This window comes from Elgaria multicarinata, chromosome 21 (genome assembly GCF_023053635.1).
Source record: "Elgaria multicarinata webbii isolate HBS135686 ecotype San Diego chromosome 21, rElgMul1.1.pri, whole genome shotgun sequence".
Taxonomy (NCBI): Eukaryota; Metazoa; Chordata; class Lepidosauria; order Squamata; family Anguidae; genus Elgaria; species Elgaria multicarinata.
The window spans coordinates 2,374,189-2,393,429 of record NC_086191.1 but is presented as its reverse complement, the minus strand read 5'-3'; the positions used below and the strand labels follow the sequence as shown (position 1 = coordinate 2,393,429).

The following is a 19,241-nucleotide window of genomic DNA, read 5'->3' as shown; positions in this document are numbered from 1 at the left end:
GCCAGGGAGAAGGACAGGTCTGTCAAAGGTTCTAAGATGCTGGACTAGGTGGACCTCCATTTGATCACGGACCTCAACCATCTTGGGCGTAGTCATGCTCCCAGCCTAAACTACCTCACCAGGTTCTTATGAGCAGTGGGGAGGCGGGTGAGAAAGGGGAAGAGAACCACTACATTCCTTCACCTCGTTGTGGGGGAGTGCAGAATATGAAATCAATATCTAAAGCTGAAAATCTTTTCGTGGCACCTCGGTGGAGAAAGCCACGCGAGCATAACTGCACTGATCAGCCCATGCGTACAGCTTGCTACTTACTGCTGAAGAAGCCCCGGCTGTACGCAAACCAGACGCCAAAGATGACCAGGCCCAGGACGATGAGCAGCACCACTACAGCGGCCACGATGGCACCCACATTGACTTCACCTGGGGGGGGAGGGAAGAGAAAAATGTGGAGAGCCATTCAGCAACTCTCAGGAGGAGTCTATCCCAACGCAAAGTCCCACGTGCTCTTTTTGTCGTCAGACGGGTTCCATTTCTGGCGTTTTTCTTGTTAATTGGTTCATGATAGTTTCATGACGATAGTGATTTAACGGGACTACAAGCTGCCCTGGGGATCATTTTGATTAGGGATGTGCTCCGCTTCTAATCGGACCGGAGAAGCAGGAGCGGAGCGGGGGGCTTCACCTGCCCTTAAGGCGGAGGTGAAGAGGATTGGGGGGCCGGCGGAGCGTGGCGAAGAGGATCGAGGTGAAGGCGGATCCTTCGCCTCGATCCGGAGCTCCGTTGGAAAGGTAAGTGGGGTTTACCGGGTCCTGCCGCTGTCGCCCATGCGGCGACGGCGGCAGGGCCCGTTAATCCCCCTCCCCGCCCTCCTCTCCCTTACCTGCCTCCGTCCGTGGTCCGTCGGCGTCTTCAATTGAGCCCGCGGTTCCACCAGGAAGCCTGGGCCGCGGCCCAGACTTCCTGGTGGAACCGCGGGCTCAATTGAAGACGGCGACGGACCACGGACGGAGGCAGGTAAGGTCCCCCTCTCCCTTAGTCCCGCCATCGCCTATGTGGGGGGAACGGAGCTCCGATCCGGATCCAGAGCTCCGAGCGGAGCGGAGTGGACATAGGTGGAGTGGGGGCGGGGCGGAGCGGCCCGATCCGAAAATCGCGGATCTGGAAGTGAAGCGGAGCGGGGGGTCCGTGCACACCCCTAATTTTGATCAAATGCTGAGGTAAACATTTTCAAAGCAAGTTAATAAAATAGTCACCAGAGGACACCGGGTGGGATTTTAGTTGACCCTTGACCTCCTTGGAGTGTCTCTCTCTCTCTCTCTCTCTCTCTCTCTCACACACACACACACAGGTGTCCTTTCAGTTAAAACAAGGAGGCTTTTTTGTAACTACCCGTATTTCTTCGATTGTAAGACGCCATCGATTGTAAGACGCACACTAATTTCAGTACCACCAACTGAAAAAGAACCCTAAGACGCACCTGCGATTCTAATACGCACCCCATGTTTAGAGATGTTTATATGGGGGGGAAAGTGTTGTCTTAGAATCGAAGAAATAGGGTATGAAGGCGTTTGGTTCAGTCACCCAGATCTGCTCTCAGAAATGGTCTCTGCTGCGAACTGCAAAATTGGCTACCAGGGCATTATCAGGCACAACCTGCCTTTCAGCAACGCAAGAACGAAGGCCCCTACTTACTGGTATCCATGCGGACGGTATCAGACTTCTCGGGTCCCCCGACTTTGTTCTGCGCCTCGCAGTAGTAGTCTCCTGCATCAAAAGCAGTTGCAGGCTCAAAGGCCTAAAGGAAAAGGAGAAAGAGGCTTCAACAGCAGCTGATTTCCAGGGATCAGGAGACCCCGTACTTATCCTATCCACAATGGCCAAGATCCCACTGTTCATGCAGAATTCCTTTGGAAAAGCTAACAGGGAAGCCTGTTGAGCCTGTTCCATGATCAAATAAATCCTAGCTGATTAACAGTATAATTTTTAGCCAATTAATTATAAAACAGTAGTTATGAAGAACAAAGCATTCGTAGATTAAGAATGTTACGAACAGTCCGGTTAGATCACGTCTAGCAAAGGATTTCCCACAGTGGCTGGTGGGATGCCTCTGGGGAGACCCTGAGCCACGGTTTGAAGACAACACCCTCCTTCACACGTCACCTTCCTCCCCCAGGAGTTAGTACTGAGTGGTAAACTGTCTCTGAAAGGTGGAGGTGACACACGGAAGACAAGACACATATAGGTCACAGCAGGCATGACCTTAAAAGAGGCATTTTGTGAGAGATACCCACTTCCAAAATGGCATTTGTCACCTGTGCGGGTTTTAAAAAATTGTATTATACCGAATTTTAACATATTTTGGAACCTTCTGAACAATTGATCAGGGGCATCTCTTTAGCTGAAGGTTTTCAAAATCGAACATACCAATGATCAGGGGTTCAGAGGAGGGCAACCAGGATGATCAGGGGTCTGGAAACAAAGCCCTATGAAGAGAGACTGAAAGAACTGGGCACTTTTAGCCTGGAGAAGAGTAGATGGAGGGGAGACATGAGAGCACTCCTCAAGTCCTTGAAAGGTTGTCACCCAGAGGAGGGCCAGGATCTCTTCTCGATCCTCCCAGAGTGCAGGACAAGGAATAGTGGGCTCAAGTGACAGGAAGCCAGATTCCAGCTGGACATCAGGAAAAACTTCCTGACTGTTAGAGCAGCACGACAATGGAACGAGTTACTTAGGGAGGTTGTGGGCTCTCCCACGCTGGAGTCAGCTGGACAGCCATTTGTCAGGGATGCTTTAGGGTGGATTCCTACATTGAGCAGGGGGGTTGGACTCAATGGCCTTATAGGCCCCTTCCAACTCTGCTATTCTATGATTCTATGAATTCCTATGGAATTCCCTGCCTCTGGAGGTCAGGCAGGCACCAACTTCGTATTCCTTTCGGCGCCTCCTGAAAACATTCTTATTCCAGGAAGGCTTTCCTTAATGACCAGCCACGGTTCACCGTACATTTTGCTTCTTTTAAAATCTATTTTTAAAGTGTTTTATTCTGTTTTTGTTTTGTTTTATCTTGTATACCGCTCTGAAATTTTGAATGGGGAGCGGTAAATAATGTGCCCGAGTGTAATAACCCTGAACAAAGCCATGAAACCGGTGAACGTAGCCGTGCGCAGCATATTTCATTTGCTGCACCCCAGGGGTTGTTGTTTTTAAAAGGTGATCACTTATTGGATACTCACTCATAAAGGACATTATTTTTAATTAATTTATTTATTGAACGCTGTAGACACTGATGTCCTACTCTGCGTTTGGCTTGCAAGTGGTGGTGGTGGGGAATGAGGAGACGTTTCTCAAGCCCCAGCATCGGTGGGGCTTTGTGGTGACCATCAGGGCCGGTGCCAGACTATTTTGCGCCCTAGACAAGGTGAGCTACATTCACACACACACCCCAAAATGCCAACTTTGATTTTTAAGAACATACGTTTCCTGGAAAAAATAAGAAGCACAAAACTTGAAACTGCTAAATTTATTTTAAAGTGCAAGAAATACGTCATGCCAGTTCTAGCAAACGTCTAGGAACGTCTATGGGTCTAAAATGCATTATTTAATAGGAATACCACCTCCAAATTATCCCCCCCAACTCACACATGCGCGCACACACACACTCAGCATCACTCACTCCAAACAAACACACGCATGAACACATGCATTCACTCAAAGACCCCATGCACCCCATTCACCCATACATTCTCTCTCTCTCTTCCGGGCGTGTTCCGGAAGTCCGAACGTGGCGCTGCCCCAGCGTCCCTGGCTTCACTTCAGCTGGGCGGGCGCAGGGCGCCATCTTGCCCACCCAGGCCCAGCTGAATCCACGCGCGTGAGTGCTGCACTGTGCCCGGCGCTCCTCTTAGCTTGGCGCTCTAGGTGGCAGCCTGAGTGGCCTCTATGGTAGCACCGGCCCTGGTGACCATGGCCAGTAGAAGGGCGTAAGAGGCCATATTTACCTTTGGGGCCCTCCTCCTGGCCTCTTTGAAGCGCAGCTCACGGCAGAGAGACTCCCAACAGAGTGGTTCCTTACTAGAGGCCTTCAAGAGGCAGCTGGACAAGCATCTGTCAGGGATGCTTTAGGGTGGATTCCTGCATTGAGCTGGGGTTGGACTCGATGGCCTTGTAGGCCCCTTCCAACTCTGCTATTCTAGGATTCTATGATTCTGCTCCTGGGAGCAACGGCACAGTATGGGGGGGGGCAGCAATGGAGCAGCCAGAGGGCAGTTGGAGAACCGTTCCCACTGCATCTGGACCCTCCTGTGGATCCCTACTCAATTCCCCCTCAATTTGAGACTTATTCGTTGAGACATTAGGGTGTGCCTGGGCACACCCCTTGCGCACGACTATGCTGGTGAATGGAGCATCCCGTCACTTCTCCCTCCCAAACTCAGCACCGTTGTACCCCCAGATTTGAGTTTATCCAATTTATGAAAATAAACCGCTACAGCTGCTTTGGCTCCTTTGTTCCTATGTACAACCCTTTTAACGCACCAGATATCCGCACGCAAGAGTGCTGTTCCACTTAATTATGTCTGCCGCTGTTTCTCATTGGGTCTGTGACCGAATAACAAATGATGATGAGTTATTTCTTGGCTGTCTTCTGTGCTGTGCCTTTCATTCCCTATTCTTCTGCTCACTATTTTTCCCCCAGCGAAAGCCAGAACAGAGCACCAACCAACATTTCACGAAGCTGAAACCACATAGCACAGAGCCGAAGGCTCGCTTTTCCCACCACTGTCCCCCTCCCCTAAACAACAGGCCTTGAAACGAAGGGTCGCCTTATTTTTGCTCCCCCACCTGAAAGCACATCCCCAGCGGCCTTCACCCCTTCTGAGCACTCCTGATGAAAAGTCTCAAACCTGCAATAATTTGCCTGTGTAGAATGATGTACGTCAATTCCACTTTGTTAGCTTGAGAAGGATCACAAGTTTGAGATGAAAAACACAGGGTTCCTCTCTCTCTCTCTCACACACACACACACACACACACCATGAAGTCAGGGTGCTCCCCACTTCAGAATTCTAAACGGGGCCCATTTAAGAACCTACCAGCACTCCAGTCTTGGGGTCAAGCGAATAGGAGGAGTTCTTGAACATGGTGAGAGTTTTGGGGTCTATGGGTACTTCCACGTTGTTTTTGAACCACTTGAAGGTCGGGCGTGGATTGCCGTCTGTCTCCACGCAGGTCAGGACAGCCTTATTGCCAATGGTCACCACGGAGGGCACTTCGGCTTTTGGCTTGGATGGCGGAACTACAAAGCCAAGAGAGGTGGTTAAAGTACGAAGACATCACAGGAAGAGCAGCTGCAGAGGACAGCTTGAAACATGCGATACAGCCATTTGGTTCCAAGAAATCACCCTCAGTGTTTGTCCTTGGGGCGGGGGGGGGGGGGGGAGGACAGCCTAATAAACAAAATGCTAGCCTTGCTAATATTTATTTATTTATTTATTTATTTATTACATTTTTATACCGCCCAATAGCCGAAGCTCTCTGGGCGGTTCACAAAAATTATATCCTCCAGGTTCTCTAGGACAGGAGTGGGCAGAAAGCAGACGTCCAGATGTTGTTTTGGACATTAACTCCCAGCATTCCTGGCCATTGGCCATGCTGGTAGAGGCTTCTGGGAGTTCAAGTGGCAAACATCTGGAATTCTCCCTATTGCCCACCTTTGCGATAGGGAGCCAGATCTGAGAGGGTGGGGGTGAAATTGCACATATCCCCTTTTTAGGAGCAACAAAGAATTGCACAATTCTTTCACCATCATCATCATGGATCAGCTATATTATACATTTCGCCTCTTTTAGGTGCCAAATATATCCCACTGTTCTTTTAAACACAACGCCCAGAACGGCGGACAGATTTAAAACAGACCTAAAAACTGAAGCACAGCTAAAACAACAGCCAACGTATCCAACCAAAATCAGCCGAGCGGCAGAGCAGCTTTCAGGGTTTGGGGAGCCCTTGGCAGTTTTGCCATCCTACGCCCTCTCCTGCCCAGGCACCGGGTGAGTGGCTCTCTCAGCGGCCATGGGTGGGTAGGCATGGCTTTATTTTATCCACAATGTGCACTGCATTATGGGAAAACAAAGATGGCGGCCACAACTGTGGCTGGCAAGGAAAAGGCAGAGGGTTCAGAGAAGCAGTGGGTCTCCTATAGGTGACACCAATACCACAGCTCTAGGCATGACTTCTGGCCAAGATGGCGACTTGAACAGCCAGTGTGGTGTAGTGGTTAGAGTGTTGGACTGGGAGCTAGGAAATCTGGGCTCTAGTCGGCCATGGAAACCCACTGGGTGACTTTGGGCCAGTCAAAGAATCTCAGCCCAACCTACCTCACAGGGTTGCTATTGTGAGGACAAAACGGAGGATTATGCATTCCCACCTTGGGTTGCTTGGAAGAAAAAAGGCGGGACACAAATGCACCAATTGTGATTCCACCCAAGAAATCCTGTTTTACCAGCTTTACCAGGATGGAAGACCGTGAGCGGGCAACTCACATGCCTTCAAAATCGCTGTAACTGGACAATGCTGCCCTTCAGGGGAAGCTGGCAGGCTTGGAAGGAAGGACGATCCCATCGGAAGAACATAAAAATTGTCGGGGTTCAAGAGCGGCAAGAACAGGGCAGCCAAAGGTCTTGAACTTAGCTGCTGACTACCCCCTGGAATGGCACCCCCCATTACCCCCACCCCACGAGATCCCCAATGCCCTCAAGATTTTATAGTTAAGATATACTACAGCTGGCGTGACAGAATGGCGGATTGGGATGGCGCCCCAATGGATCGCGAGTGATCTTTCCCGATTACTCCAGAGGCAGTTGAAGCTCGACAGGCGTTCACAGGGCGAGAACGACGGCACAGGGCAGGAATATTATTTACCACCTGCGTTTTCCTGCTGCCTTCTGTATGTGACTCCATGGGCCGGTTTGCTTGACCAGAGAGGGGGAAATGACCCACGGGGACTTATCTCCCCCTCTGCGCATGCCGGTCATGTGCCGGGGTGGATTAACAGAATTCGGCAGTGCGGCTTGTCATGTTATGCACACCCAGTTTGAGTGGCTTGTTGCCATGGGTAACAATCCAGCCAAAACCCTACGCAGCCCATGGGTTCTGGAAGGCTTGTGGCCCACCTTTGCTGGGTCTGCAAAATACAAGCTGCACCAGCGAGGGTCGTTATGCTAATTCCCCTGACCTGTAGCAGGCAGAGGAGGGGGGAAATAAGCCACCATGGGTCATTTCCCACCCCGTGATGATGTGGACCCAGTCAACGGCGGTCTCCAAACCTATGCAGCAAAATGTCCTGCATAACACCCAGATGAAGAGTAAGGTAGTGATTTAAACCCAAATGGTACTAGTCCAGTCCTTTTTGGCAAATAATAATAATAATAATTTTATAACTTTTGATATTTCTTTTTTAAAAAATCATTTAGTGCCCTTCCCATGTTTTGTATTATCATAGAATCATAGAATAGCAAATTTGGAAGGGGCCTACAAGGCCATCAAGTCCAACCCCCTGCTCAATGCAGGAATCTACCCTAAAGCAACCCTGTCTAGCTGCCTCTTGAAGGCCTCTAAAACATAATAGTATGACTTTTCCTCTAAATGGTTATATGTATAGTTTTTCAGAGTTTTTCATTTTGGAGGTGTCTACCCCATAATAATATTTGGAGATGTCGACCACACAATAACGTACGGATTTCAGCCGATTCGTCATGGGTGAGTGATTACAAACTTTGTCAAAAGTATGTGCTCTTAACTTAAGTTGACAGATTTTTATGTGGTGACAAGAGTATGTTTTCCAACAAAGTATGTTATCTTATCCTTTCAGAGTTTGTTCCGACAAACCTCTCGCGAAAACAGGAAAATAAACCGCGGAGACCTGCCAATAAATAAAATCCACAACGCTGATAAGAACTAGAAAATAATAAATATGATAAGAACTAGAAAATACTAAATATAACTTCCTATTATAAATATATGTCTAAAAAGGTACCATACTGATGCCATTACTAGCACTGTATTGTGTCCAAAAACTGTGATTGTGGTTTATGTCTATTATACATTGGAAATTATTATTGAAAAAGAATTATTGTATCAGGGGCACTTTTCACACACAGTTTTGTTCGGCGACCATTTTGCCGTTGATGACCATGCAGGTGTTATGCATCAGTTTTTTATATATTTGTAAATAAATGGGGTTGATTATTATGGTCTATCACTGCATGTATGTTGTGTAGTTGTGTGCTTTGAGCACTCTATATTCATTAGGAATCCCCCTTCAAGCATCCCTGACAGATGGCTGTCCAGCTGCCTCTTGAAGGCGTCTAAGGTGGGAGAGCCCACCGCCTCCCTAGGTCACGGGTTCCATTGTCGTACCAATTTAGCCATTAATCCATAACGAACTATAAACATCCAGTACCCAGATGAAGTTAATATGGAAATGCTTGTTTCTCTTCTGAGCAGGGGGTTGGACTTGATGGCCTTGTAGGCCCCTTCCAACTCTGCTATTCTATGATTCTATGATTCTTTTGTCAATTTTGCACCTTCAATAGAAGAATCCAAGTAACAAAAAACAACATGATGCCCGGCATATGAGAACAACATGAACCTTTCCTTTCCCTTAATAGTATGTTTCAAGTGGCTTGCTGAGGATTGAAATATTTCCGTTTTAACTGTTTATGTCCTTTTATTATTTTATTTTATTACCCCCTCCTCCCATTTTATTTTATTTTGCCCTCTTCGTCTTTGCATTTTTAAATTATCTTTATTTATTCGTTTAAGAATATATTTATTTTTCCTCATGAATTAATTATGAATTATTATTATTACTGCTTCTGATCCAATCATTTGCAAGGAAAACTGACCAGTTTGGTACTCAGCAACCCTGTAGCGCCCCCTGGTGACCCTTTAGGAATCTACCACATATTCTTTCCTTTTTTATTTCCTGTGCAGCTCAGTGGGGCATCTGTGAACTTGCAAATGGTCTGTACTGATATTAAACCTTTAAATGTTTCTTTCTTTCTTTCTTTTTGGACACACAAGAAATGTGTGCTGCATTGAGTCATTTTGAAAATATTTTTCTTTTTTTTATTTTACTGATGGATGTTTGTAGCTGTGGATGAATATAGAAAATGTTTGTCATTCCATTTTTGTTAATTAAGTCTGGCTTACCTGTTTAAGTACAGCAAAAGTAGTTGGTTGATCTATATGAATGGAGACCTGAGAAACTCTTCAAATACTTAAAAAGTCGTCACACAGAGGAGGGCCAGGATCTCTTCTCTATCCTCCCAGAGTGCAGGACACGGAATAATGGGCTCAAGTTAAAGGAAGCCAGATTCCAGCTGGACATCAGGAAAAACTTCCTGACTGTTAGAGCAGTACGACAATGGAATCAGTTACGTAGGGAGGTTGTGGGCTCTCCCACACTAGAGTCCTTCAAGAGGCAGCTGGACAACCCTCTGTCAGGGATGCTTTAGGGTGGATTCCTGCATTGAGCAGGGGGTTGGACTCGATGGCCTTGTAGGCCCCTTCCAACTCTGCTATTCTATGATTCTATTGATTATCTCTTATTCCCCGTTTCTACAACTCTGCCCTTATAAAAAGGACACTATGGCCGGGTTCACACAACATGCTAACCCACCCAAGTGTGGGTTGTTGTTGAACCGTGGATTATCGTGCTGTCTGAATGCAGCACATTTTCATGTGGGTTGTTAACCACCCCTGACCAACCCAACAACCCATGAGTTCTCAAGGCGGCTGGTTTGAGGAAAAATATTGTACTGCATGGTTAATGCCCTGTGTTCGTACAACACGATAACCTACGGTGGGGGTTAGTGTGTTGTGTGAACCCAGCCAACGTCTCACCTGCTCCCTGCGCTTATTTTCCTTTTATATGCTTGAGTGTGCCACACCGGAGTAGGTTTCGTGGTTGAGGGGACCCACCAATGGATCCTGTCTACTTACAGAGCCCTTTGGGTCTCACCGCGTCGATCAAGTTAAGGACAATGAAATGGTGGTATGACGCTATACCCAGAGAGCTTCAGCTATGGGGTGGTATATAAGTGCAATAAACAAATAATAAATAAATAAACATTCCACTCACTCTCTTAATTCCACCCTTACTACACTGACCTAGGAACCCCTAACAAACGTAGACCAGGTTATCAACTTAAGGAACTAAAAGCAGATCCAAGAAGCTGAAAGGGGTGGGGGGGCGTATACGTGAGCGAGCCCAGATATCAGTGTCACACTCAGCAGCAGATGAGAAGTGACGCTTCTTTATTTCGGCTGTCAAAACTGCGGCATCAGCACTGGGCCCTGGTAAATTTGTACGGTCTCAATTTAGTCTCCTCAAGTGTTTCATCAAAGTTTCTGCCATCTGTCTGCCTATGATCAACTGATATTTGAGAGGTGGCTTCGGTGACCTAGATCTGATATTCCTTAATAGGAATACTCTCCCACGTAAAGGAACCTCTGCTGTTCGCTCCTCCCTCAAGGCACAGGGCTTCATAGATGTCTGGTGAATCTTTAACCCCAGTGAAAAGGACTAAACCTTTATCTCTCCAGCCCATCTAAACTGTTTCCACGTAAGACTAATTCCTGATTTCTTCTCCCCCTCCTTCAGTGTGTCGGGGCCTGTCAGAGACGGAATCGCCTTCTCTGATCACGCCCCAGTTCTCTTGAACTGGGGTTGCACTGGAAACCTTCGAAGTAAGTCGAGGCGAAATCCCTCCCTACTCAATGATCAAGAGTTTAAAATGCAAATGGCCTCTGAACTGGGCAGTTCTTTTACTAACAACCTAAACACTTTGCTGGCATCAAAGGCAGAATTTTATTTAGCATGCAGTACCGGGAAATAGGGGAGGAGCCTGTCAAAATCTTAGTGTACCGCCTGAAACAGCAACACGCTAGAAACTATATACCATCGATTAAGGACAAGGCAGACAACACATTCACCACGCCACAGCAGATGTGCGCAGTTTGATAAGTTTTATTCTGAGCTTTATAAAGCCAAGGAGAGCCCAGATGCAAAGGCTGTTACAGCATTTCTCTATCTTCCGAGACTAGCCATGCTTCAGTGGGAGCTTCTAGAGAGCCACTACAAAAGGAAGAAATTGAGGGAGTGATTAAAAACATGAATGCACAAAAGGACCCTGGTCCTGATGGGTTTTCCACGGAGTGGTTCAAAGCCCACTCTGAAATCTTGACACCTAAACATCTTGAGCTTGACCAGGATGTTTCTGAAATAGGTACTCTCGTTGCCAACTCTGCAAACTATCTATATCTCAGTTATCCCTAAAGCTTTGGGGCATGGATTTTGCGCAAATTATAGGCCAAAGGATTTTGTGCCAACTGCAGGCTGGCCTCCCTGTGGAACGTGGACACTCAGATTCTCACCGTTACGCTAGCTAATAGAGAAATAATAGCAACATTAATTCATCCTGAGCAGGTGGGGTTCATACGTACCAGGCAGGGAGGAGGAGGCTGTTTGTTAATCCAGCGGCACTTAATTCCACTAGAAAGAGTCCCGCCACCATTTATCGCTGGATGCTGAGAAAGCCTTCGATAAAATTGACTGGCTAATTATTACCACTACACTCTTCCAAGTTGGCTTTCCTCAAGAATTTTTGACTTGAATGAAAATCCTACATGCAAGCCCAAAGCCAGAGGTCTGGACCAATGGAATCCCCACCCACCATCATCCCCTCTTCAAAGAGGCACATGACAGAGTTGTCCATTCTCTCCAGTGATATTTATCATCTGCCTGGAGCCACCTGGCAAAACACGGAAATACGGGGTTTTGTGCGTCACGTCACAGAACATTATGCAGATGATATGCATCTGTTTATTGTTGATTCTGAAAACTCTTTACTGGAGTTAATGAAGATTAAGAGATAGTGATCACTACTGGGTCATGTGATCAACTGGCCCAAAGCAGAAGCTGGGCCTCTGCCTTGTTTTCCAGGTTGCGGTTTAAGCAATGTCCAGATGCCACAGTTTATCAGGGACTTAAGTTCTCCAAGGATATATCACAGATGATCAAACTAAATCTGTTGCCCTTTATAGCTAAGACTGCCTTTAGATCTAGAAAGGTAGACCTCATTCACTCACTCACTCACTCTGTGTGTGTGTGTGTGTGTGTGTGTGTGTGTGAAAAATCAATAATTAAAAATGAATGTATTGTCTTGAATAGTATATGTCCTCCAAGGCATTCTATCCAAACCTTTCCTCCAAAGATTAAGCACATTATTTAGGCATTTTATCTGGGAAAATTCCCCCCTCTCCCAGGCTTCTCCCAGCCAAAATTACAGTTGCCTGTGAAAGGAGGAGGGTTTAACATCCCTCATCTAAATCTTTTATCACAAAGCATAACTTCTCTCACAGCCAACGAATGAATCATAGAATCATAGAATCATAGAATAGCAGAGTTGGAAGGGGCCTACAAGGCCATCGAGTCCAACCCCCTGCTCAATGCAGGAATCCACCCTAAAGCATCCCCGACAGATGGTTGTCCAGCTGCTTCTTGAATGCCTCTAGTGTGGGAGAGCCCACAACCTCCCTAGGTAGCTGATTCCACCGTCGCACTGCTCTAACAGTCAGGAAGTTTTTCCTGGACTAATGGAATGGACTAACGGCAGCTCATCATAGCAGCCTCCCTGGGTAGGTTTAGAATCGACGTATCCGACACCAATTGCCAAATGGACGGCGTTGGTGTACACACAGCGGAACAGAGAAGGCTAGAGAGAGACATGGCGCACGCTGGCCTTTGACCCCTTCTCACATGCCAAACAATATGGTTGTGCCCCTGGCCTGAAAAGTGCAGTAAAAAATAGCCAAAGGCAAGGGTGGAACCAAGTGATCTTCAACAATAATATTAGTAAAAGTTGTCCACCTGCAGGACATTTTCCATGTGGACATTGTAAATATTTCAGTCATTCTCTCAAATTAAAGCACTTTGTTAATCCGACAGATAACAGAGGGCATCCTTTGAAAGATTTTACCACGTGCAACACAGGGTTTGTAGTATATGGCATAATCTGTCCCTGTAATAAACTATATATTGGCAAAACTACAAGAAGTATTAAAACCAGGATAGGTGAGCATATTAGCAAGATCAAATGTGGAATAGAAGGAGCACCATTAGTTCACCATTGGAAAGAGAAATCACATCGATTAAAAGATTTATCATTCTGGGTTATATTTATCAAGAATAAATCTGATAGGATCCTTTTAGAGAGAGAGGCCAGATGGATCATCAGGCTTAATACGATCAGTCCCTCTGGGCCTCAATGAGTCTTTGGAACTATCGGCATTGTTATAAGAAACAGCTGTTTCCAACCAGTTGTCCAGGTCTCTTTTCCCTCTCTATATATCTCACTTCTTCCTGCATCATGCTAGCCTAGCAGCTTCTGCAGACAACTGCACGAACATTGTAAGTAAATACTGTTTATTATTGTAACATAGGTGATGTGTTCCTGGTTGTTATATTTTGCATAGATACTCCAATTAGCTGAATGATGATATATTACACCTTTTTGATTGCAATTTGTATGTCTTGTTATACATATTGTTCTAAAGTAGATATTATAAATTATAAACTAGATATTATAAATTTTTAAGGTACAGATACTTGTAAAATGCCTCTATTTGTAACTATTATGATACAAAGGACTTCTTTGTTTTTTAGATAAAGCCCTGAGGAAGAACGCAACCGTGTTCGAAACGCATAGGCACCTGGCACTTTAATAAAACTTTTACTAATATTATTGTTGAAGATTACTCGGTTCCACCCTTGCCTTTGGCTATTTTTTACTCCCCTATGGGGTTTTCCTTGCTTTCGCACCTGAAAAGTGCAGACCACTCTTTTTCTTTGGTGGCTGAGAGGAGAATCCTCACTTTGGATCAACTACCAGGTGCAGATTGTGACTTTCTCCCATTTGGAGACCTAAAGAGAAAAATACCAGCTGCATCCATCTACACTTTGCCATCTACAGGATGGCAACAACGGAGAGCGGCCTTTTCAGTGGTAGCCTCCCCCAAACAACAGAATGAAATTTAATAGGGATAAATGCCAAGTTCTACATCTAGGAAATAGAAACCAAATGCGCAGTTACAAGAGGGGGGATATTTAACTCAGCAATACTACAAACGAGAAGGACCTTGGAACTGTTGTAGATCACAAGGTGAATATGAGCCAACAGTGTGTTGTGGCTGCAAGAAAGGCAAATGCTATTTTGGGCTGCATTAATAGAAGTAGAGCTTCCAAATCGCGTGAGGTACTGGTTCCTCTCTATTCAGCCCTGGTTAGGCCTCATCGAGACTATAGCATCCAGTTCCGGGCACCACATTTCAAGAAGGACGCAGACAAGCTGAAGCGTGTTCAGAAGAGGGCAACCAGGATGATCAGGGGTCTGGAAACAAAGCCCTAGGAGGAGAGACTGAAAGAACTGGGCATGTTTAGCCTGGAGAAGAGAAGACTGAGGGGAGACGTGAGAGCACTCTTCAAGTCCTTGAAGGGTTGTCACAGAGAGGAGGGCCAGGATCTCTTCTTGATCCTCCCAGAGAGCAGGACATGGAATAATGGACTCAAGTTACAAGAAGCCAGATTCCAGCTGGACATCAGGAAAAACGTCCTGACTGTTAGAGCAGTACAACAATGGAACCCATGACTTAGGGAGGTCATGGGCTCTCCCACACAAAAGGCCTTCAAGAGGCAGCTGGACAACTTTCTGTCAGGGATGCTTGAAGGTGGATTCCTGCATTGAGCAGGGGGCTGAACTCAATGGCCTTATGGGCCCCTTCCAACTCTACTATTCTATATTTCTTTTAAAAGCAGAAAATTGTGATTTGCACAAATTCCCCAGTAAACTGAACCAGCCCCCATTTAACCTATGGAGGGAATGTTTCCTAAATTTGGGGAAATTGTGCAGATCTAAAAAGGGGGAATTGTGGAGATTTCATGTTCAATCAAAGTAAATAGCAGGCAGGTATTTTTTAAAAAAATATATCAGAAGTTTATGAAGATGTTAAGGAATTTAGAGAGGAATGGAGAGTTATAGGGAACAGGGGTGTCACATCAAAGTAAATAGCAGGCAGGTATTTTTTAAAAATATATATCAGAAGTTTATGAACATGTTAAGGAATTTAGAGAGGAATGGAGAGTTATAGGGAACAGGGGTGTCACAGGGTTAGGCATTGTTAGAAATATTCTTCAATATATTTCTAATATTTCTATTCTAACAGGGTTAGAAATATTCTTCAAATGTGGAATATTTCCCCAAACCCTGAAATTACGCCTTATACAGCAGAAATGACCCTTTAGGGCAGCCTTCCTCAACCTGGGGCGCTCCAGATGTGTTGGACTGCATCTCCCAGAATGCCCCAGCCATCTGGCTGGGGCATTCTGGGAGTTGTAGTCCAACACATCTGGAACGCCCCAGGTTGAGGAAGGCTGCTTTAGGATGTATCAGATGCCACAGCGCCTCTTTTGGAAAGACCAATCAACTTCCAAGCAGATGCTGGCAGGTGCATCATTGGTTCACAGGATGTGGCCTAGGAAGGGCTGCATTGCCTTGGGTATTTCATTACAGTTCAGCGATGTCCATGCGAACACAAAACAGTACTCCCATGGTGCGGAAATTACCTGTTGGCCACTAGCAGTGGACTATCTGGTCTCTCAGGACGGCCAAGAGACTCATACAACAGAGGTGGAAGGACAAGGTTCTCCCCTCACCTGGCCTGAAGGTGTCATGGTCCTTTGGGAGAACGTATGACTTACACAGGAGGACTCTCCTGAGACAGGTGATCTAAGAGACTGCCTGTCTCTCTATGAACCTGCCCAGGAATAAGATGGGCAGGGGAGGCCGTTTTGAAGATAGCGTGGACCCACAGAGGACCCCATTTGATGGAAGGGCTTTCTCCTGCGTGGCCCCAAAACTGAGGCAGTGTTTAAACCCCCTGCCATTCTCCTGGCTTTTCGAAAGGGTGTGAGGACGCACCTTTTTGATTTAGCCTTTTAAAAGGTGGGGCTCCCAGGTTTCGAGTGTGTTTAATGTTCTTTGGATTGCTTTACGTTGTATGTGCCTTGATGACTTTTTAGCAAGTAAAGGAGCGTAGAAGTGTAAATCATAAATGAATGGATGGATGAATAATTGGCTCTTTAAACTAAGAGTGCTGCAGAGAGGGGACACTGGGGTGTTGAGCTTTCATAGGCGAGAGCTGGCCATGCAGATTCTAGACATACACAATAGGCATACGGCTCAGGTCCAGGTTATCTGAAAGACCGTATTCTCCCTTATGAGCCTGCCCGTGCTTTAAGATCTTCTGGGGAAGCCCTTCCTTCAGTCCCACCAACATCCCAAGCGCGGCTGGTGGGAACACGGGACAGGGCCTTCTCGCTGGCTGCTCCAGTGCTCTGGAACATCCTTCCCGGGGAGGCTAGATTGGCTCCCTCCTTGACAGGCTTCCAGAGGCAGGCAAAAACTTTTTTGTTCTGGCAGGCCTTTGGCGAATAATCTGGGCCTCTGTCTGTGCTAAAGTCTTTTAAAACTGTTATGTATTTTAAATGTTTTAATGTGTTGATATTGGAATATATATTTAAACTTTTGTATATTTCCATTCATAGGTTTTAAAATGTGTATGTTTTCAATTTTGTAAGGCCGCCTTGAGGCCCAGTATTGGGCAAAAGGCGGGATAATAATAATAATAATAATAATAATAATAATAATAATAATAATGTACCTTGAACAATAAGCTCCACTTGAGATTGTGAAAATGAGTTGCCAAGGACTTCGCAGATATAGATGCCCGAGTCTTTGCGAGTCACCTTCTTCAGCTGAATCTCAGTCGGGAAGAAGACGGCCCGGTTCTTGTAGTCGTCTGCAGGATTTAAAAAAGGACCCTCAGAGCAATAGGAAATGTTCAGGAACAAACTCATCCCGGGAACAGTCAAGCACAGGTGAGCTGTAGGTGGGGACGCAGAGCAGCAGCCTCCCACGACTCGATGCTCTCCAGATGTTTTGGACTTGGGACTTCCATCCATCCCAGGAAGCATCGCCAATAGTCAGGAATGCTGGGAAGCAAAGTACAAAACATCTGGAGTGCTCCAGGTTGGGGAAGGTTGTTTTACAGCTGCAGGAAGCTGGGTGTTGAAGTTCGCCAACCCAGCGCCAAGGTCGCCTCCTCCAGCTCAAGCAGTTCAGTAGCAGGGTGGGTGGCACACAAACAGGATCCCTCCCCTGTCATAGAGGCTCTGCTTCAGAGACAAGCACCCCAAGCCAAGAGACTATTAGACAAAGTTGGAGGAGGGCCAGGATCTCTTCTCGATCTTCCCAGAGTGCGGGACACGGAATCATGGGCTCAAGTGACAGGAAGCCAGATTCCAGGTGGACATCAGGAAAAACTTCCTCACTGTTAGAGCAGTGCGACAATTGAACCAGTAACCTAGGGAGGTGGTGGGCTCTCCCACACTGGAGGCCTTCAAGAGGCAGCTGGACAGCCGTCTGCCAGAGATGCTTTAGGGTTGATTCCTGCACTGAGCAGGGGGTTGGACTCGATGGCCTTGTAGGCCCCTTCCAATTCTGCTATTCTATGATTCTATGAAAGGACTTGGTAAGGGAGATGGAAAAAAGGAGGCTAAGGGGAAATGTGATCAAGGTGGACAAAATGATGCCTGGTGTGGAGAATGTGGACAGGGAGACATTTTTCTCCCTCTCACAATACTAGAACCCAACGGGGTCATCCCATTAAGTCAATCGATGGGTGATTCAAGACAGATAGGAGGGAGGGCTGCTTCACACCGTGCCGAATTGAACTACCACCAATTTGGATGGCTTAACAAGGGGGTTGGATAAATTCCTAGAGGAGAAGGCCATCCATGGCTGCTAGCCCCGATGGTTGTGTTCTGTCTCCAGTATCAGAGGCAGAAGCCTGTGTGCACCAGTTGCTGGGGAACATGGGTGGGAAGGTGCTGTTGGACTCATGTCCTGCTTGTCGGTTCCTAGTTGATACCTGGTTGGCCACCGTGTGAACAGAGTGCTGGATTAGATGGACCCTTGGCCTGATCCAGCATCAGAGCTCTTCTGATGTTCTTCCATTCTTCTGAAGCCCAACAGAGCAGAACCATCCACCCCTTGAGTCTAGGCTATCACTGCACCAAGGAATCTGGATTTACACCTCTCCCAGCCAGGCCAATGGTCATAATCCAGTTTTCTCATTCACTGATCTAAGCAGCACATTTTAAAGATAAGATGGGTTGCTGACATGGCGACCAGATATCCCCAGATCGCAGGGAGGACAGATATAAATGTAGTAAACACACGTGTCTGATTCTCCTTCATTGCCATGACCCCCTCTGCTTAAGACCCATCCCCCTTGTCGCCATATTTCCGGAGATTAGGAGAAAAGGGCTCCAGCAAGAGCGAATGTATCTTCGAGGCCAACGTTGGCCCCATAAGCTTTCGCATTCCCCCCGCCCCAAACGTGATAGAACACAATTTAACTACCCACCTGTGAATTGACCATCATGATAGAACAAAACTGTGACTGAGCCCTTCTGGAATTTCCACTCCACGCGCTTCGCCGTGCCACCCTGTGACGAATAGGCAGTGCAAGGCAAGTTTGCGTCTGGATTGTTGTACAAAAAAGAAAGAAACATGTGAAGATGGAATGCAGAAAGTCACTGCATTAGGACAGAGAATGATAGGAAGCAGTCAGCCCCACATGCTAAAAAAATTCCTGTGTATCCCAAGATATATGATATTGAAAGAAATATCTTTCTAAAAAGCCCAGGATTGCAAATTACTGATTAGATAGCTTTCCCCTTGCAGTGAAGTCAATATACAGCAGGCTAAATCCCCCCATGGGCGCCCCATACCTCTGGGGGAACTTGCAAGGACCCCGTAAGTTTTATAATCACTCAGAAGGACTTCCTTGGTGTGCCATGTTTCCTGTAGGAATATCATATCAAAAGATTTAAGGTACCTTCTGAATGGGCCATCTGCGTTTCTTTGTTGGACCATCCAGAGATATTCCAGGAGACACTTAAGTGAGTTCCCTGCAGCCTTGTTTTGTCAGGAAGAGCAACCTAATGCGATTTGATCTATTGAGGGGGTCAAACTGCACAGCACCATTTAAGCGCAAGGGGGTTTTCTGGATTGAGTTGTACTTTTGGGAGTCATTTGATGCCAGGGCCACTGTGGTAT

The 19,241-nt window shown here is 46.5% G+C and overlaps 1 protein-coding gene across 1 annotated transcript in view; it reads right to left on the bottom strand.

The window, feature by feature from the left end:
* F11R (F11 receptor) overlaps positions 1–19,241 on the bottom strand; it is a 53,743-nt gene that overhangs the window by 4,539 nt on the left and 29,963 nt on the right. The window contains exons 3-7 of the mRNA XM_063146119.1: positions 18,547–18,663; positions 16,780–16,917; positions 5,091–5,293; positions 1,693–1,795; positions 316–420 (exon numbers count right to left, since the gene is read on the bottom strand). Of these exons, the coding sequence (XP_063002189.1) occupies positions 316–420; positions 1,693–1,795; positions 5,091–5,293; positions 16,780–16,917; positions 18,547–18,663 (666 nt within the window). The remainder of the gene's footprint in view (positions 1–315; positions 421–1,692; positions 1,796–5,090; positions 5,294–16,779; positions 16,918–18,546; positions 18,664–19,241) is intronic.